Raw genomic sequence first — 21,955 nt, forward strand, 5'->3', positions numbered from 1 at the left:
CACAGCATACTCAATATATCTGATTGGGTGAGAGCTGCAGCGGCTGGCCGCAAACAAATATCTGATTGGATTAGGCCGGGCAGAGTGCTGGGTGCTGGTGTGCTGGAGCCCTCTGATATAAATCACATGGAGGCGTAATTAATGCCTGAGGGAGGACAGCTCTGTCAGGAAGCCAAAACTAGATTAGAGACAAATCGATGGAGCACGTCGGCAAAAGAGGAGGAGCAGCTGTGCCAAGGGCCACTAACAGACATGAAAGCATCATCGTGAGCAAAAAAAACAAAGGGAAACTACAACACAGTCACTTCTGTGGGAGTTATATGGAAAAAAAGTGCTAAAAAAAACCCCCAAAAAAACCAGCTTCACCCCGTATTCTCCCATTTTTTTTTACCTTGTTTTATAAATCTTTCTCGTTTGGTTGTTTGTCTTCTGTCTTTTGGTGTGACCACCACTCACAAACTGGGCCTTGTGTCCTCATAGCAGCTGCGGATGCAGAAACTTCTCAGGACTCAGCACCTGGCTGTCCAACGTCACACACTTTTCTATATTTCTGCATCACCTGGTTTGCCAGATTCTTGGCAGGGGCTCCCTCTTAAAACCCACTTGGCTATCAGGCCACTGCAGTGCACATCCATTGTCAACAGGTTCTGTTTCCCACACACCAAATGGCTGCTCTGGCACTGGGACAACAGGAGAGTAACAACCAGAGTGAAAAAGGCAGATAAGCACCACAAACCTAGCAGAAGAGACAGTGTGTGACAATAGTCAACGGTAGAGCTTTTACCCTTTGGCTAAAAACCAACAAAAAAACATGAAGCCAAGAAAAACTAGCTAATAAGGAGCAATTTTGAAGCGGTTAGATGCTGTAAGTTTAGTTCGATTTTTGTTATTGAAATTTTCTTTAAGTATGTGTGAGCTTGGCTTATTGAAAACCCAGTTTAAAGAATGAAGCATGTGCTCAAAATGTGTTAATGAAACATATCTGTTAAATTTACAGAGACAGACATGTTTTACACCAAACTCTCACCCACAGCAGCTAATACAGACTAAAAGCATTTACATCTTATGTACATTATCTCAGCAATCTCATACATTCGCTAAGACAAAGAGGCTTTCGAAGCAAATTACACATACTGCTTCCTGACTGTAAGAACATACCGTCTGATGGACTGGGTAAAGTAGCTCTCGGCTGTTCTTATCCTCATCTGCCTTCACTCGGCTAATGAGCATTAGCTGACCTCAAGCTAATGCGGACTAATGTAGGTCATCTCTGGCCAGATAACCCAAGAGTCAGAGTTGAAGAACACAGCTTTAACAATTCTGAAATGTACGGTGTTAAGTCCACCAACAGCTTGTAGAACCATCTTTAGCAGCAATAACCTGAAGTGATGGTTCTCTGTATGATGTTATCAGTCTCTCACATGGTTGTGGAGGAATCTTGGCCCACTCTTCTTTCCAAAGTTGCTTCAGCTCATTGAGGTTTGCAGCATTGGTTCATGCACAGCTCTCTTAAGGTCCCACCACAGCATTTCAATCAGGTTGAGGTCTGAACTTTGACTGGACCATTGCAACACCTTGATTTTTTTCTTCTTCAGACATTCTGTTGTAGATTTGCTGCTGTGTTTGGAATCGTTGTCCTGTTGATGACTCAGTTTCAGCCAAGCTTTAGCTGTCAGACAGATGGCCTCACATTTGACTCTAGAATACTTTGGTGTACAGAGGAGTTCATGGTGGACTCAATGACTGCAAGGTGTCCAGGTCCTGTGGCTGCAGAACAAGCCCAGATCATCAGCCCTCCACCACCGTGCTTGACAGCTGGTATGAGGTGTTTGTGCTGATATGCTGTGTTTGCTTTTCTCCAAACGTGCTGCTGTGCATTATGACCAAACATCTCCACTTTGGTCTGGTCTGTCCAAAGGACATTGTTCCAGAAGTCTTGTGGTTTGTTCAGATGTAACTTTACAAACCTGAGCTGTGCTGCCATGTTCTTTTTAGAGAGAAGAGGCTTTCTCCTGCAACCCTTCCAAACGAGCCAAGGTTTTTTACAGTTTCCCTGAGCATTTCACGGTCTGACCTTCGTCTTCCACTCCTGTGAAAATTGACAACGGTCTTTGAAGTTTATAACTTGCAAATAATTTTGAAGTTTGGAAATGGCCTTATAACCATCCCAGATTGATGGGCAGCAACAATTGCTTCTCCAAGATCATTGCTGATGTCTTTCCTCCTTGGCATTGTGTTAACACACACCTGAATGCTCCAGAGAAGCAAACTGACAAAACTTCTGCTTGAACAGAGCTGCTCACACTTACTGATGATCAATTAATCAGTGCATTGATCGTCTGACTACTACTTACCCTGTGGAAGCAGTAAGGATGGACTTAGTTTTTCACACACTGCTTCTGTATTTTAGTTTAGCTTTAGCTAAATTAATCATGAAACAGTATCATGTGTCATGCGAAGTTGCTCATGTGAGGCTGTATTTACCTCATTTTAAGACCTGCGAATGACCAGGGGCCGATTGTACAAAAGGCCGCACAGCTTTCTTGAAACAGGGCATAGTGACGATATAAAGTGCAATAAAACACTCATCCCATCACATATTGTTCAATCAACAACAATAAAACCTGCTGCAAAGAACAAGAGGAACTTCACTGAGTGTGGGACCGAAGTGCTGACCACAGAGGAGGAAGCCTGCACAAAATATTATTGTCTTCTGGATCAGGAACAAACGGAAAATGATGAAGTGGCAGTGTCATCGTTGCAGTTTATCTGGCTGAGTCAGAGAAACAAACAGCTGCAAAATTAACCCTATCCGGAAATAAAAAGAAAGCAAAAAAGTGTTCTGATGTTCACGTGAGCGTAGCAGAGGGTGATTGTGCAGTGTGTGGCTGACAGGTTGATGTACAGGAAACCCGGAGGTTGGGGCACGTTAAAACAGGTTGGCTGCTATTTTACATTCAAATCTAATTTCAGCACAGTAAGCATGCTGTCCAAAGTGACGCCACATAATGATAATTGCGGTTGTTATAGATCGTGAAGCAGAAACTGAAGAGTGTGGTGACATTGAGACGACGCCATGAGTTCACCTGAACCAAGCAGAGTCGGAGAAAAGGGGAGAGAAGGACCTTCCAAATGAGCCCCCCCGTCTCAATGGGAAGAAGTGGATCTCATTAGCAAATAAAGTGTATTGCACATATGAAACGTACAGAGCTGTAAAGCTGTACAATTTCTCACTTCATAAGACCAATCTGCTTCCAGCTCAGGTCAACCTGTTTATAAAGCCCAACACTAAGAACAAGCTAGGTACACTGTCAAGTTCCACAGAAGTCAGTGAAACAGGACTCTGCTAAAGTCTTGAGCAACCCCTTGTTTTTTTTTTATAATTTTCTTCCAAGCAGCCAGACTTTCTTGTAATCTTTTAAAGTGGTCTTGAGCAATAGTTATCCAGGCTTTCTGAAGGTCTTTCAGAGTTTTTCTTTGGACATTGGCTGCTTTTTCACTTAATTTCAGTCCAGTCCTTGAACTTAAACATTGTCAGATGAATGTGGTTTTCTTTGTTTATCCACTTAATTCTGACCTATGAATCATCCAAGCTGAAGAAAGGCTCCTAACTCAAGGGATGGATCAGTGTTGTCTCTACACATAACAATAAACTTAGCAACGAGCCAGTTTCAGATTTTATCTTATGGCACTTTTTTTTACTAGCACCCTGTCACAAAGACACATCATTTATTCCCATTTCTTTAGTTGCATCTATGAAAAACACCAAAGATAACACAGTTTGACAGACAGAAAAAACCTTTTCTCAACAAGGTGATTCCCAAAGAGCAATTAGCTGAAAACTTGGCATATCTCAGCATGGTGTGCAGTGTGTCCTTAAAACATTTGAAGAAACTGGACAAGTGGAGGACAAAAGAAGAAGTGTCAGGCCTAAAAAACTATCGACAGCAGATGAACAGTATCTGAAAGTGACGTCCTCAAGAAAGAGGAAAAAAAATCCAGCAAAGACCTGACACAGGACCTGAGAGATGCATCTGGACCTTCAGCTGATCCATCTGCTGTTGGCCCAAGCCTCATCAGAAATGGTCTCCATGGAAGGGTGGCTGTCAAGAAGCCGTTCTTAAGGAAGGGAAACAGGGAGAAAAGGCTGAGCTGTGCCAAATGACACAAGAAGTGGACTGAAAATCAGTGGCAACAGGTCTGATGGAGGGATGAATCCTCCCCAGAGCCCAGACCTCAACATTACTGAAGCAGAAGCCTTCAAGAAGCCTGGAGAACTATTCCTGAAGACTCCTTAAAGAAATGACAGAAAGCTGGTCTAAGAGGGTTCAGACTGTGTTGGAGAATAAAGCTGCTCAGAACAAATACTGTCTTTAGAGCTTGTTAGAATTGTACCAACTATGTTTTTGTCTTATCTACTGTATTTACATTTAAATGTTTCATCAAATTATTGTTATAATGGCAATATAATACGAATGGTGGCTCCAGACTTTTTCACAGTACTATACATGGCTACAATATAAACAGCAGGATTGATGCTATAATTACTGTTGAGTCAGTCTACAATAACAAAAGCAGGAGGGGTGTGTCCAAGTGTGACAAAAGACCAAAGGGAAGAACGTAAGGCGTCCAGATGGTGTAGATGTCAAAACAAGGACTGTGCCCAGGACTCATTCAGTCTCATTTACTTAAAAAAAAAACAACCCACAAACAACAGCTGGGAGACGAAATGGGTTTGAACGGAAGAAGAAGAAGAGGATCGGCTTCCTCAAGTGCCACCCAGCAAATACTGATGAGAGTCAAACCTCTGGATGAAAACTAAGTCTCATCTTCACACAAAACAGAATGATTAACACTGCAAACATCATGGTTGCATAGTTTGTACGCTGAATGTGGGATGAGTAAAGTAGCAGCCACAGTCTCACAAAACACCCACGTGTGGGACTTCCACCCACTCCCACTGAATTTCTGACCATCACCTTCCCTCCCACCGAGGCCAGCAAACTTCCCACCTACAAAACAGTTACACTGACGTGTTCAACACGTTCACAACAGAGAAATCTGTCCAGATACTGGACTTGCTTTGCCTTGCTTTTGTCTCGTAAAAGCCCTACTTTAATCTTCCTCATTTCACCAAGTCACTTTAAGTCATTGCCGTCAAAGGTGAGTAACACAGCCAGGATCTGCTTAATTCTTGACCACCTACTCCCTCCTGCAGCAATGTGAGTAACAGTAAGAGGTAAAAATAAATAAATAAATAAATAAAAAAGCTAAAATAAAAAAAATTCTCTTGTAAGGAGCCCTAATGTGCTCAGTTAATTTGAATCACTGTGAATGTTTCTTGTTGTCAGACTATAGTGGAATAAACAGGGTGATTATAACCATATAAATGAGGTCCATGACCACTTTATAATCAGAGTTAATATCTTTAATGGCGGAGCTCATTCCTTGTCATTGTCTTTTCCTCTTGGGTCACATCAGCATTTGTAGGCTGCAGGCAATAACCATCTCACTCTTCTAAAGACGAGGGTGAACAGCGTCACTGTGAAAAATTAGTAACCATAGGCAACAGAGAAAGGCTCCTTCAGCAGTATCAAAACTTGCCCGTGTTGAAGGCTAGATGACCTAAAAGATATTACCACAAAAGAAACTGTTCAGAGACAGTATGAGAGAGGCAATAATCATATTCATTGACAAGTGTTGTGGAACCGTTTGCTGCAGCACAACACAGACCATAAAGATGATGAGGTCACCCGAAGTGTCTTTCTCTTACGTACTATTATGTTCTCTACTTCCTGTGTTAAAACAAATTGAATCAGCAAAGCATGTATTGTGGTAAACCTACCTTGTCTTTCAGCATTTTAGCTTTCCAGCTGTTCTGCACAAGTCGTCTCGCTAGCCTCTTAGCATATAAAATAGAGGTAAACATAGCGGTAGGTCAAATAATTCTATTCTTTGGTCTGTGGTGACAGAGCGAACGGCTTTAGCTGTCGTCCATTTGGACGGAGTGCTCCTTATCAACCGAGTGTAGCGCACAGGCGAAAGCAAAAAAGAAAAAAAAGAAAAAGAAAAAGGGAGGTAGAAAAGACGGGGAGGATGCTGAGTGAGGGAGAGCGTCTGGAAAGCAAAGTCAGGTCTCCGTTGAGCACGCGAGCATGGGGAGGGAGCGGAAGAGGAAAAAGGGAGGAGGAAACGGCATCTTTCCATGTGGAAACAGCATCTTCAGCACCAACTGACACCTGCTAAATAGTTGTCGGCAGCCCACAGTTTTCGGAGGGAGGTGGGGAGAGGAGTGCGCAGCAGCTCTCACTGTTACTGCTGTGGTTTTCCTGCGTTGCACAGGACTCAAATGTCCTTTTCCTTCTGTAGAAAGGACTCGCAGAACATGACATATGCGTATTCTTCAAATGAGAATGGCAAAATAAGATTTTTGCAATTTGCTTAATGGGTAGAAAACTTTTAATCATGAAAAAAAAGTGACATTGTCCATAATCTAAACTGTTTGTTTCTGGATCTGAAGCCTCTGTGCACCACCTGGACTGACGTCAACACCAATGGACACTGGAATACTTCGATATCTACAACATCAACAGTTTCCTTTATCCACCAAAGCGGCTCCAGTGCTGGTTCAGGGCCTGCCCCAAACAGAACCAGGCATTTCTATTTCAACCAAACAATTGATGAACCAACTCTGAACTGGCTCTAGCACCAGCATCCGGTCAAAAAGGGGTTAAAGAACCTTCATCAAGAAACGAAGTGGGACCAGGGAAGACAACTCTAGGAAAAATGCACTGGCTCTGCTGCTGAATCCAGTAAGATCATCACAAACAGCGGCTATGGATACCGGTTCTGAGGTGGAGCGATCATCATCCACCTCCTCCACATGGATGATAACAAGCTGTGGGCCAGGACTGAGAGAGACTTCTACCAACTGATCCACCACACCAGGATATGCAGCACGGACGTTAGAAATTCATTCCGACAAGATAAATGTGGCCCCACGGTGTCAAAGTGAGGCAAGATGATCACGACTGATATGGTTCAACTACCACAAGGCAACACAGCAGATGTTCAGGACAACTGCAAAGACCTCGGGATGCCGAGTACATACGAAGTGAAGGGTATATACTGAAGAGTCGGCTGTGTGGGGAAATGTAAGTGAGCCATTACCACATGAGCCCAGCCTGTTATCAAATACCTTGCCGGTGGTATATAAGAGCAGAAACTGATGATAAAAAAAATAAAATAAAAAAAAAAAAAAAATCAGGTAAAATCATTCGGAAAAATATCGCCAGCTTACAATTTCCACAAGCCTTAATCGAAACAATGAAAAAGCCTTTTTATGACAACAGTCAACAAGAATCTAAAGAAGTTTATTACAATCCTAAAACTGCGGTTTTGAAGCCCTGGATGAGTGCGCGTACAGTAATGTTTGAATATAAGAAACCCGTCTGTCGGTGAATTAGTTCTTAATCCTTCAGACTGTTCTCATCGTTACCGACTGGCATCTTCTGTCATCAGAATGACATGACAACAGCTGACCTTTAGATTCCTTGTCAAAGCGAGAGAAACATATTTAACACGTGCACCTTGCACCGTCTCCTCACCTCTTTATTCACGACTCTCATCTGATGTTATATATGATGTTTAATCAGTTAAAACAGATTTAACACATCACTGCTGTTACTGAAACTGAACAGCGACTTGGCCTTTGGAGATTATTGCATTCGCTTCATTAATGAAAACGTAGCTTAAATGAGACAACACACGGGTCCTTTGGTGCACCAACATAGATGAGGAATGAGATTTATCAACAGAAACAAGAGCAACGGCACAGAAATAGAAGAAAACAAGCACGAGGAAGCTGATGGGACGTGGGTCATAAGAAGACAGGGGTTGTCAAAACAAGAATGGGAAAATATATAAATAAATACCAAGAAAAATGAATGACAAAGGGACAGTAACCAAGAGGAAACGGAAAGACTGGTTCTTTAGGAACTGGATCAAACATAACATCAAAACAAAAGAAATGCATGACCAAAATCAAATACAACTTGCCATGTGGTTTGCTGTGGTCACGCTCTGGTATTCAAGATCATAACTGGTAACCAGTGCAGCCTGCAGGTAAGAAATGAAAGATAAGATCTTTAACCGGCACTTTGGAAAACAGGAAAAAGAGAGAGGGGGAGGGGACAAATGCAGCAGGTAAAAACATCAGCATAAGTGACATTGGTAAATATGTGCAGGGAAAAGGACTGAAAATGGCATCATCTGAAATCGATACAAACATTTATTAGTGGCTAAACAAATGAGTTGATATAATAATTTGAATAAATGCTGCTAAAATTAAATGACAAAAGGATGACACAGTCTGAAAGAAACTGGAGAAATCGAAACAAAATAAGAAAAAAAAATCCATTTGAGGGAATAAACAGACCAGTGCGAAACAAATAAATACAGGAATTCCAAATCAACAAAGAAAAAATCTGATGTATTCTAATTAAAACAACATGAAATTCAAAAGGCAAAGTAAGCAAATAGCAGAATTAACACAAGCTTCAATCAATACAGAGAAAAACGAATTCATTTTACATTCTATTCAACTATTTTTGCATTAAAGATTTTGTGATTTTAGCAGCATTTATTTAAATAGAAACCCATTTATTTAGCCATTTAAATATTTTTATATTCATTTTGGACGGATGGCACTTTCAGTCCTGTGTAGCATACACGCTCTGAAGGGTTAAATATAGATGAAGACAACGGGGAGTAGTATCACTGTGTCTTCCTGTCAATACGCAGAGGAAGATATCTGATTTCCTTTATACTCCCATCACAGACCTACTGCCCCCCCACACACTTTGACAGATATGATTCATATCGACCAAACAACCAACTAAAAGTTATTCTAATTTAAGTCGTAGTATTTTACTCGGTATATTTTACCCATTGAAAGGTTTTTAAATATAAATAAGCCCCCATGGAAATGTACTGTATTACTGAGCCTTCTCTTTTAACAAGGTTGCTTTGTGGGTGACACTGAAGTGATGTAGTTTTGTGTTATTTTAAGGAAGTAGAAAAACGTAGGCATATTGCTCGCGATCAGCCGTTAAAAGTGTCGAGAGACCCAGGATATTAAAATTTGTTACAGTCTCTATCAGCACCAGCCTCAATGCTCGCACAGAAACCCAGAGCAAGACATTCAAGACAATCTCAACTCGACTCAAATGGTCCTAGATGCTCCAAACGTCCGTCTTTTTCTAAAAACAGGAAAGACTGAATAGTACTGGTAAAGTAAGGTTGGGAGTTCATAAGTCAGAATGAAAGGTGCCTCCGAAGGTGGTGAGAAAACGACAGAGCAAAGAGGAAGTGGGAGAGATGTGGGATATGAAGGCAACAGTGGTATCAGAGGTAATCTGAGCATTCGAGGCAGTGACCCCAAAACCGGTGGATCCCAGGAACGGCGTCAGAGATCTCCGTCTAAAGGAGCGCGGCGCCACGAACAGCCACCATCCTGCGCAGAACCCTCAAGCTCCGCCCACACGCAGCCTTTGTATTCCTCACTGCGCCTAACTCACACTTCATGAGTGCATTTCCATGTTTTTGGATGGGACCCTTTATCCCTGAAAGACTCAATAGAACTAACAATAAAATCCTACGCTGGACACTTTGAGCTGAGAGACATTTTTTTCATTGTTATCTTGAGATCGTGAGCCACACTACCTGCTACAGTCTGCTTTCCTCAACAAGATTTCAGTTAAAAGGGAAAAAAAACATATAAATCCCAGGACAAAATAAAACATTTACGAATAAAGTTTTTTATGGAGAGGGAACGAGCATTTAGGAATACCAAATTAACTGTTGTAAGGTTGCTTTGGTGAGGCAAAGACGCGGAGGCTCCTGATCAAATTAGAGTGGGTGACTTAACTATGAAGCTCGGTCTGTCATTAAATATGAACGAAAGGAAAAGTACTGGTATTATTTGGTCAGCAGGGGGAGCTTAAAGCACGAGCAGAGGGCAAAGAAGTCCCTGAGGATGAGGAGGATCGATGAGTGGCTGTGAAGTGGGTGCAAAATCACGGTTAAGAGTGTGAACTGCATGCTGTGAGTTTAATCATTGACCCTGGTCATTTCATATCGAGCCACTGAGCTGCTTCAGGCTGACTTCACTGTCCCAGCATGGACCTGACACCTCTAACCACAGCTGAAATGTGCGCCTTCTCTCAAACTTTGGACTGTACATGAAGGTGTGCTCGTCTGGAGTCCAAATCCAAACCAACACTTCATCAAGACAGTGTAGAGGGAACATGTATGCAGGGAATGGTACAGGCGGAGAGAGAGGTTCTATAATGTCCTCGCTTTAAAAAAAACATGGCGCCTACATCTGCTCAGTGGATAAAACACAGTGTGAGAGGCCAAAGGGTGCAAACCTTAAGAGGAGAGATGTGGGAATGGGACACGTAGCCGTGCACATTCTCAATCTCAGAGATGTTCTTCTCTGACACGTGCACAAGCTCAGGAGCGTGCACTTCATTGATGAGCCGTGGGAATCCCTGGTCCAGAGGCGGCGAGTCTTCTTCTTGGTAGTGGAACTGCTGAGAGTTCAAAGGTAGAGAGGTAAGAACAAAACAGGGTTGTTAATAAAGATGCACAGGTGAAAACATGCACAGGTGAAAATATTCAACGAGCTCTGAGAAAAACAACGGCCTCGTGTTTCCATTTCTATTGGGTTTAGATATTGGAAATTAGGTCGGACAAACATCAGTAAGGCAACAAGAGACAATCCTATCAGGTTTTTACTGACAATATCATTTGCTAAATCATTTAAACACTGTAAAATGTAAATAAAGATAGAACACAATGTTTTGCAAATAATGCCGGCAGCACAAGAGACGACAAATAAAAATTGTAGAGGATAAGAGATTTAGTTTTCCAACAGAATCTTTCCGTTTTGAATATTTCTGAGAGCTAAATGTTTTCCTCACCCAGTTCGAAAAAGGAGGTCAGCTGGTAAGCAGTTCTGGGCCTACTTTGTTGAATTCCCGTTTGAATATTTGCTCAAATAAGCCTCTTCACGCATCCGTGCTGTTTTAATGCTTGCAGAACGCGGCTTGGCACCGTCTTGCTGAAATAATTAAAGGGGAATTTCGTTTTTTTTAAACCCTTTTTTTTTCCTGGCATAAAATACGTTCATCTACTCACCGATAACAGTTTGGTGAAAGTCGGCGTCCTTCGGAAGCTATTTAGATCACTCGAGATCCACGTAGATCCATATATAACGGGAGTGAACGGGGCAGAGACAATTCAGCCTCTAAATAAGGCATTATCTGTCTTTATTTCACCAAAACTTTAATACGAATGAATGAATGAACGCCTACTTTGTATTATTGCACTTTTAGTTCGGAGCTGCCGTGTTGTTGTTATTATTAGGGGCTTTCAGGGGCTTTCTACACACCTGACGATAGCCGCGCCTGTTACGGTGTTTACTGCTCGGTCTGCACTTCGGTCTGCACAGTTTACACAGCACATAGTGATACGAAGGGAGAGAAAATAGCGCCAAGCGATTATGAGGTCCGACTTTTTCCTGGAGAACGATTTTGTGAGGCAAATGTATTACTCTTTGGAACGCATATTGTTTTGAGAAGCAAAACGCTTTATGTTTTAAACCCCAGCGAACTAGCCGGACTACTTTGGTCAACGCCAAAATGAGGCCGGAACTCGGCTCACAGTACGGAGCAGGGGGTAAGTCAATGTTCATAAACGATATTGCTAGTCTCATCAGTTGGGTGTACAGTACTTAAAAAAAAACTTCAGGTGTTCGAGGAGATAAATCTTCAAACAAGATGCTTCCACTTAGCCTCCATCCAGAAAGCAGCAGCACGTCTGAATCTTAATTAGCAGCGCCATCTGAGGCCTTGATGTTCTCGGCTGCTCAGTGATGATATTTGAATTTGTCCCATGCCTTGACAGATTTTCATGAATCAGTCTATGACGTGCTTGTAGGTGAGGGAATCCCTCTTTTCTTGGTGTGTCTGCCCAGGCTCTCTTAGAGACTAACGCTGCATTTCCCCACAGTTTTGTTTGGTGTCCATTATCTTTATGGACACTAGCCCCTGTGAATGAGATGGCTTTCCTGCCAGAAGATATAGACCGCTTTGTATGCATTAGATAATAGAGTCCGATATGCATTCATTTAAAGTCATCACTAACGTTAGCTTTAACGTTGCTTTTGAATATTTGATTAATTTGTAAACTAATTGATAATCTGTTTGACTGGGACCAGTGTTGGAACCATGTAAAGACAGTGAAAAAAGAGAGGAGTCATGAGAATCAACAACAAAACGGAGACCAAATGGACAGAATGAGGACCACACAGCACAAATTAGAGGTCGCTAAATTTCCTCCGACCACGACTGATGAAAACTCCAATGACCCGTCACATAAACGCTGTTTTAAGTTGGGTTATCAGAGCATTATAATTTCACCGTCGTCAGTAGCAGTCGGGATGACGACGTCATCGTGATTTTAAGGGAATTTTGGTAACTGAATTCCACCCAAACCGTGGTACCTCTAACTGTGACACAGATGGATAGAATGATGTCATTGTGTGTTTGAGTTTGGATGGGATGAATGAAACAACTTTGCCCCTCCTCCCCGCTCTCACCCAGGGCGTGTTCGTCAAGGCAGGGGTCATGCAGGGCTGATGCTGGCCGTTGTGGGGTGACCCCTGTGCTGCTGGCGGCCTGTTCTGGAAAGAGGAACCGAACAGCACGTGACCACCAAGAGCAAACGTGTGACTTGCACCTCCTTTTCACATACAAGTTTGTTTGGCATATAGTTCCGTCTGATGTACGACTCTGTCACCTAGTGTTCAATTTCAGGCAATATATTTCTTCTCAGATGGACAAAAAAAAAACTTCACGTGGCAATGGGAAAGGCTAATTTCAGCAGGTTACCCGTTCAATTTGATGGGATAATCAGCACTAAAAATACAAAGGGAGACATAGGTTTAAAGAGGTTGGTCTATCTTGTGGTCTTTTTTTGGTTAAAGGACATTAAATACAAAGAATGGACTCATTATTTCAATCCAGTGTTGGCTAAATAAAGTTTATAGTTTAATGTTTTCAAATCTTAGCCTGTTAGCCATTTCGTTTAACCAACTTTCCAAAATCCACAACAAAAGTTAGACTTTTAACATATTTGGGGCAGATTTTGGAGGGGAAGGATCGCACGACATCGGGACTTTATGAGATTAGAGTTCTGGTCGACTGGCATATCAACATGTGTGTATGTGAAAATGAGGCGCTAAAAATTAGGTCCATAAACAGTCAAAGATGCTAAACAGAGGCGGCACAGAGGTAAAAACACAACAAGAGACTGAAGGAGGTCATTCATTGACACTGGTACATGCTTTACTGTTGATGCCTGTGACATTCTGTACGATTGATGTCTGAGCACGCAGAACAGATGTGCTCAGAGTCACAGCAAACCAAAACACAAGACCACACAGAGGTAGGAAGAGACAGATAGCCCTTAAAAAAAACTTTCACACTATCCCACGGCACGGTCAAGCTGCATTGTCGGTACTGTGCATTTATTATTAGAAAAACAAATTAGAAATAACTATGAGAAACAACTGAAAGAGTATTTCAGCAGCCCTCATCAATATGCATTCATTTGAGGGAGAAACTTCATATTTCAAAAAGCGCCTTGGTGTGAAGGCAACACAGTGTGACCAAAGCACGAGACAAAAGGAGATGAGCGCGTCTTTAAGGCATCCAGAACCTACGGAAGTGATTGTCCTGCCAAGTGTTTTCAGCTCCATTTCTGGGAAGGACATCAATTGTAATGGCAGCACAATGTCAGATATATATGATAATGTTTAAGTGTAAGATGGCATTGTAAGGCTCCTACTTCTTATTTTCAGCTGGTAAAACTAGAAACTCCCTTTAAAAATGCTGTTAAAAATGTCTTCACAAGCAACGACAACCATATTGACAACTAAGATGACCCCCTGACGATGAATGATGATGAAGGACAGTCTTGACAACTCGGTGTCTGCAAATTACTGCAACACCCTGCTTGTATTAAATATTAAATAAGATGTGCTGAGATTTATTCGGGATGTTCTGGAAGCCTTCCAGTCACCAGTAAATGCAAAACTGTGCATTCCAGACCCATCGTTCTGAAGCACGTTGAACAATTCACTGAAGTTGGGGGCGCTATCAAAGCCAAAACTCACACTCTATGCTCCAAAGTTACAGAGTCTTTGTATGTCGGTTCATTAGCTGAGAATACAACAATAAGAAGCCAACGGTGGAACTGCTACAGTGAAGTGAAATGTGGCTTCAGGATGTCTGAGAATTAGAGGTCAAATCCAATGTACAGTCCAGAGTTCATTTAGCCTCGAGGCTGAAAGAAGCCTGATGACCTGCAAAGTGGCAGAGCTGGGGTAAAACATCATCAGGGCTCTGATTACCCAACCTTAGTTGTATGAGTAGCTATGAGGAGCCTCTTGTTCAGTTCGTGACAACCATTTAGAGCCAGAAGAAGTCGTAGAAGACACGGAAAACTTCAAAACCCACCTGTCCCTTCATTTTAGATAAGCAGCTCCGTTCAAGCTTTTGAATGGACAGAGTAAACAAGTGGAAAACGTTCTCGTTCATTATTTTTCTTCCGTTTGCTGGCTTGGTAGCACATATTTGGGTCTCTAAAGTCATTCTCAGAAAACAGTGGATTTTTATGTCACCTTCCCAACTCAGAGTAGAATTATCCAGCAATCCCATCTTTAGCTTCACCAACTTCAATTTCAAATCATGTTACATGTACTGTACCTCAGAAGTGGGAATTAAACCTGCCTTTTCTTGCTTTATATACACAAATATGTGGACAGACAGATAGATAGAACACCCTAATCACAGCACACATCCCTGCGATGTGACGGCTCTCCACTTGAGTGTTGATAATATACTATAGCTGTGGTTAAATTGAGCTGTGCCCAAGACATAACTGCTCATGTGTGTGGTTTTCACGCTTCACTGAGAGGATCTCTCCTCACTGATGCTTAGTTAAGCCCTAACAAGCACAATAACGATGAGATGGAAACATGGGATGGCATGGCCGGAGCCCCGATTCAGAGCCTCGTTGAAGATTTATTCGACCATCTCACAGCGGTTGTGCTCACTGACCTCGTTCTGTGGCTTTCATCACCTACAACTGGACTCTCTTCCCCCATCTCTCCATCAAAGGGGGGGTAAATTTAATGCCCACCCTGCTTTAATTGATTTCCACTCTCATGGTCTCTTTTAGATGGGTGATACCTACATACTGTGTGTGGGTGTTTTTGTCCTAGTGACAGGTGAACATGCCTCACTCAGGGGTCAATGTATTTAGAGCTGGTCCAGAAACTACCAACAACTCCCAGGGGACAAGCCTGTAACTACGGCAACATAAAGCAACAACATTGGTAGTTGAGTTTGTCACCATTTTCAATGTATCAATGCTGAATAGCTGCTGTGATTCAAAAGTCTGCTGGTCTAAAATAAAAACAAACAAACTGCGAGACAGAAAAAAATAAATGAAAAGCAGCAATGGGCGATCCAACATGACAGCTAGCTAGCCATTGATCAGCTGTCTATTAACTGCATTATGTCACAAAATATGCATCCTTACCGGTGGCTCACTTCAGCTCTGAGTAAAGCCTCGTCACCCTCGTTAAAACACAGGCAATGGCGTGGAATCGCAAAGTGATGCTGCATCCAAGGCAGCTCATCACAGCAGATGCATCCAAAACTATGGCCAGTGACCCTTGTCCCCTGACACAGAGAAAACGACTTGGCTCCAAAACAATTAAGCTTTAAGCAGGGTTCAAGGCAAAAAGGTCAATCCTGACCGGTCACTGCGATGAATGAAGGGTGACATAACAAGGATGCAGAAATATCATATTGGCGAAAAATAAACCCTCAGTAAGTCTCATTGAACATTAATACAGCTTTGAGGATTGAAGACAAATGGACTTGTGCGAGCGCTGCTAGTTGTATAGAAACGAAAACAGATGTCTTGGCTGTCGGCTCAAAGAAGAACACAGCAGTGTAATCCTCCTCTCACATGTCTCACATCCAGCAAGCATACTTTGCAATAATACAGACAACACGAAATAAGTCTCAAAAGTAACTGATAAAAATCGTACTCAAAGTGAGCAACTGCAACGGACTGAGAAAAGTCTGCCACCTACCTTACATCCAAACATCAACGACAATGTATTGCCGATGCAGGCAACTTTGCAGTGGCACAGCACCGGGGTGCACTCGGGGCTTTTGATTATGGGAGACATTCCTTTAAAAAAAAAAGACACCAAGCACCAAGCTTCAACACAAAGACCGAAGACTACAGCAGAACTCAACCAGACAACCAGAGAGCGCTCTCTGTCTGCCTTAAGAACGCCCTGAACACCGTCACCACCCTCCTCCTCACGCTTGATCCATTACTGTTAAAAGGTTTAACCTATTAACAAACTCTCACATCAATTGTCTTTAAATTATGCTCCTGAAACAACACTAACCCATTTTCCTTTTACATATTACATTCGCAGTATGCTGACATTACAGTTTATCTGTATGTATTTGTAGTAGCAGGTCAACCATGGAACCACTTTCAGTCTTGATGTTCTAGGGCTCCCCCTGCTGGCCACTGCTGAACCCGGGTTCTCCACCGAAATGATTTCATCACACAATGATATCTCACTGAATACATGTATTTATCTCATTTTTATTTAAAAAGTGTAACAAAATGGTATAAGTGTGAACTTTGTTTTAATTAACTGCCAAAATGATGCTTTCCGACAGCAAAAAACCCAAAACTGTTAAAAATCAATAAAATAAAATAAAAATGACAAAAGATGGATATCAATCACATTACCAAAACACAAGAAACCTAATGTGAAAAATCCAAATAAGCCACAGCCCGATTGATTAAGAGGTTCTACTGGGCTTAAAAACTTAGATTTAGGGCTTCAAAACAAAATAATATTTCTAATTTCACAAATTATTGAGTAATTATTAAATTCTATTTTTTTACGATGACTCCACAGCCATATGACAATCATTCCTAATCTTAAAAACCAATCTTATTAATATGAAACATGAAATAAATGGATGGATTTAACCATCCAAATGATTTTAGATCAAGCTTCTTTTTTCTTTTTTTTCTGAAAGCAGTCAAACTGTTTGAATGACACTTAGCTAATCCTAAAAGGGAAATGATATCGTTGCAGTACAAATAAAGAACTGATTGACATCAGTCATAAGTGTTATTGCTTTGGGCAGGAATGACCTGTACCGTTCTTTGTTGCAGCAGAGCTGACGAAGCCTCTGGCTGAACACACTTCACGGTTTAATCACCGTGTTATGTAGAGGATGAGCAGCATGTTGACCGCCATGTTGTGCAGCTTTTGCAACATTCATCTTTGCAGTATCAGGTCCAGAGGCTCCAGAGCAGTCCCCAACACAGAGCCAGCCTTCTTTATCAATTTGTTCAGTGTCTATGAGGCAGTGGCTCTGATGCTGCTGCCCCAACACGTGGCTGCAAAGCAGACTTCACTCTCCATCACAGACTAACGGACCGTAGCTTCCTCAAGGAGAACAGTCTGCTCTGTCCATTCTTGTAGACAGCCTCAATGTTGCATACTACAGTCGAGTCTGCTGTCCACGTGAACACCCAGGTATCTGAATTCCTTAACCTCCACCACTTCTCCCAGGACAGATTCCTGGTGCTTAAAAAAATCCACAGTCATCTCTTTCATTTTATTTCGAAAAACAAGATTAGGTGATTGTTCTCACACCATGCCACAAAGTGATTGACCAGTTCCCTGCACTCAGCCTGTTGTTCATCGCTGATACACTCAACAACTGCAGAGTCATCTGAGTATTTTGTGGAGATGACAGGACTCTGATCTGTACTGGAAGTCTGAGGTGTAGGGTACGGTCCCCTGTGGTGCTCCCAATCGCCTTCTCGGACACACAACCCTCTCACTCTCATAAACTGTGGTCTGTTTGTCAGGTAGTCAATCACCCAGGTATTGTGGAGGTGTCCGTCGTTATTTTCTGGAGCTTCTCACATAAAAGTGCAGGCTGCAGTGACAAGCATAGGTTTAAACTCTGGGCTCAAAATATTTTCAGAAACTATGCGTGTTTTCTGAACAGAAAGATAAAAAAGTGCACCTCAAAATAGACAAAAAAATCTCATATGACCAGCTGTGCAAATACACAACCATCTACACTGGCTGTGGAAACTATTTTTATACATTCTGTGTCTCTGCTACACATGGACTAATTGCCACATTATTTCTTATTCCAGCAGTCATTGGTTGCAGTTCATTTTTACACTAATGTCAAACTGAATATTAGGAAAAGCTCTGCAATATATAAACAGCACAGTAAATGCCTTCTGTGCCACAAGCTGGCTCGGTACACAACATGCAACCATGCTGCAGCTCTGTTGAACCTCTGCCCGACTCTCACATTAGTCACGCATCTGCAGGGGGCTGCACAGGAGGAGATCATTAAAAGTTTTCAGAGACACTGAGAACTTTTGGAGAATAGTAGAAGAGGATTGCGTCATACCAAAACCTGCAGGACTAATACCCTGAACGGTTTCCAGACACCTTGGCAGATACAGTGTGAACTGTGCATTCTGACACTGCCAAAGTCTTGAACCGCCCCTCATTGCTTTATCTATTGAGACATGTGCAAAAAGAAATGTAAATACAGTATTTAACACTAAAACATAGTTGGTACAATTATAATGAGCTCTAAAGTCAGTATTTGGTCTGAGCTCCTTTATTCTCCAACACAGTCTGAACCCTCTTAGACCAGTTTTCTGTCATTTCTTTAAGTAGTCTTCAGGAATAGTTCTCCAGGCTTCTTGAAGGACATCCCAAAGCTCTTCTTTGGATGTCGGCTGCCTTTTGTTCCTTTCTCTGTCAGGATGATCCCACACTGCTTCAGTAATGTTGAGGGTCCGGGCTCTGGGGAGGATTCATCCCTCCATCAGACCTGTTGCCACTGATTTTCAGTCCACTTCTTGTGTCATTTGGCACAGCTCAGCCTTTTCTCCCTGTTTCCCTTCCTTAAGAATGGCTTCTTGACAGCCACCCTTCCATGGAGACCATTTCTGATGAGGCTTGGGCCAACAGCAGATGGATCAGCTGAAGGTCCAGATGCATCTCTCAGCTCCTGTGTCAGGTCTTTGCTGGATTTTTTTCCTCTTTCTTAAGGACGTGCCTTTCAGATCCTGTTTATCTGCTGTAGATAGTTTTTCTTAGGCCTGACACTTCTTCTTCTGTCCTCCACTTGTCCAGTTTCCTCAAATGTTTTAAGGACACACTGCACACCATGCTGAGATATGCCAAGTTTTCAGCTAATAGCTCTTTGGGAATCACCTTGTTGTTCTTGAGAAATGCTATTTTCTGTCTGTCAAACTGTTATTTTTTTGCATTTTTCCTAGATGCAACTAAAGAAATGGGAACCAATGATGTATCTTTGTGACAGGCTGCTAGTAACAAAGTGCCGAAAGATACAATTGAAAATTGGTTCTTTGTTAAGTTGTCTGTTATGTGTAGAGACAACACTTGTTCCTCCCTTCAGTTAGGAGCCTTTTTATGCTTGAATGATTGATCTGAAAATGTTCAGGGAGAAGAACTGGACAGAAAATGAGTGAAAAAGCAGAAAATGTCCAAAGAAAAACTTTGAAAGACCTTCAGAAAGCCTGGAGAACTATTGTTCAAGACCACTTTAAAAGATTACAGTAAAGTCTGGATGCTTGGAAGCAAAATAAAAAGAGAGAGGGTTGGCTCAAGACTTTTGCATGATTCTGTATATGGAGTGCAGTATAACATTGTTCAGGTGAACCACTAGATGGAACTGTTACATTGAGGATATATGCAAGTGCATAACAGAGAGAAACTGTAACTAAAAAGCCGGTTTTAGCTCACTTTAATAAACACTCAAGGTCAATTAGGTCAATGAGGATAAATTAAACAGGGAGCATCGACCCCAGAGAACAAGGCTGAACACGCATTCAAGCCTGCTTTACTTGTGTTTGCAAAGGAAAATAAGAATGCAACAAAAAGCCAAGAATCTAGAGTTGTGAGCACATCTTTAATGATTTTTTGAGGTATTTAATTCTCAGTTCATAGTTATTCAGTTCACATTTTCATCATTGGCACCTTTTACTTCCTTTGTTCCTCTTTTTCCCCATAGTATGAATGAGATAACAGTACACAGGCTATTCATTACAGCTGAGTGTTCTTGAGATTGCCATATGGGTAAAAGATTACGGCAATCTATTCAACGCTAACCCACCCCGTCACATAAATAGGTAACAGGTGTCAGATTTTTCTTTCACTCAACTGTAACAAGCCTATCTGACCTATTTTTTATTTTTTATTTTGGAGTACGTTTCCTGTCATGTTTTTAAAGTGGCTGAAATTTAAAGGACCAAAAAGGAGTCATACAATTACAATTCAAGGGTTTTTCATATCAGGACATAATAAATAATCTGAACCCTCAGAGCTTCAAAATTGATTCAGAGAATAAGAAGCAGCAAGGTGCTGAGGATCAATGCATTGATTAATTGATCATCAGTAAGTGTGAGAACCTTTGTCAAGTTTGCTGGTCTGGAGCATTCAGGTGTGTATTAACGCAATGCCAAGGAGGAAAGACATCAGCAATGATCTTAGAGAAGCAATTGTTGCTGCCCATCAATCTGGGAAGGGTTATAAGGCCATTTCCAAACTATTTGGAGTCCATCATTCTAAAGAGAGAAAGATTATTCACAAGTGGAAAATACATCCAGACAGCTGTCAATCTTCCCACAAGTGGACGTCCCAGCAAGTTCACCCCGAGGTCAAAAACCCAAGAGCTACATCTCAGACTCTACAGGCCTCAGTTAGCATGTTAAATGTTAAAGTTCATGACAGCACGATCAGAAAAAGACTGAGCAAGTATGGCTCGTTTGGAAGGGTTGCAGGAGAAAGCCTCTTATCTCTAAAAAGAACATGGCAGCACAGCTCAGGTTTGTAAAGTTACATCTGAACAAACCACAAGACTTCTGGAACAAAGAGCCTCATGCAAGAACATTTTCGTATTTTTATTCTAAATTTCTCGTACTTTTTTCGTACTAAGGTCTCGTACGAACACGCCACGTCAGATTCAAAAAACGTGGCGATAAGAGTAGTGGTATTTCACCGGCGGCCGAAGCCTCCCACTTATTCTACACCTCTCATGTCTCTTCACAGTGCCAGACTAGAGCGGTGTTTACCGAATTATGTCGTAGCATTCCAGCGTTCTAAACCATTTTTTGACGTTTTTTGTACAGTCACAGCATATTATGTGATAGGGCCACTGAACACGTTATGGCTCGTTTGAAAGCTGAGACTTTAAACTCTTTGTGGGTCAAAACTGCGTGTCTCTAGGTGCCGCCATTAGCGAGCTATCCTTAGCTAAACCAAGGCGGGTATCCACCAAAATCAACAACAAACTGAGATATCGGGGCTTTTGTGAAATGTGCACTCTTTCAGCCTGTCGCACTTTAGATACTTACATATCCGGGTCAGAGGATTTGCGTCGTGTCGCATGTTGCAAAGCTAACCTGTTCATAAGACCGCCTCCTTAGACTTGTCGCGTGTCTTCTTCTCCTTCTTGTTGTTTGTTTATGTTACTTTACCGTCACCCTCTGGAAACCGACACGTGCGATTGGACAAAATGCGGAAATGCACAACAATCAATGCAGCGTTATCAAAATTGTTCTTGAGTTGACGCAAAGCCATTGGCGTAATGATCAAAATGTCCAGATGATGACACCAGTTTTTGACTGGCAATCTAAATCGCGATGTCAGCCATTTGTCTGTCTACACGGTCTCGGAGCACACATAGGCTAAAGCATTCAAAAGTAGCAA

The 21,955-nt window shown here is 41.9% G+C and overlaps 1 protein-coding gene across 18 annotated transcripts in view; it reads right to left on the reverse strand.

Moving 5' to 3' along the window:
• dlg2 (discs, large homolog 2 (Drosophila)) overlaps positions 1–21,955 on the reverse strand; it is a 125,716-nt gene that overhangs the window by 49,787 nt on the left and 53,974 nt on the right. For 12 of the 18 annotated variants that reach the window (XR_012773100.1, XM_075486548.1, XM_075486545.1 and 9 more), the window contains 3 exons: positions 12,665–12,748; positions 10,431–10,595; positions 8,059–8,118 (listed from right to left, as the gene is read on the reverse strand). Coding sequence is in view for 17 of the 18 variants with exons in the window: in XM_075486548.1 (XP_075342663.1) it covers positions 8,059–8,118; positions 10,431–10,595; positions 12,665–12,748 (309 nt within the window). In the remaining variant the exon portion in view is untranslated. Of the gene's footprint in view, positions 1–5,845; positions 6,266–8,058; positions 8,119–10,430; positions 10,596–12,664; positions 12,749–21,955 lie in introns of those variants that run through there. The other 6 variants (XM_075486557.1, XM_075486556.1, XM_075486544.1 and 3 more) reach the window with 4 other exon arrangements.

Source organism: Odontesthes bonariensis, chromosome 16, assembly GCF_027942865.1.
Source record: "Odontesthes bonariensis isolate fOdoBon6 chromosome 16, fOdoBon6.hap1, whole genome shotgun sequence".
NCBI lineage: Eukaryota > Metazoa > Chordata > Actinopteri > Atheriniformes > Atherinopsidae > Odontesthes > Odontesthes bonariensis.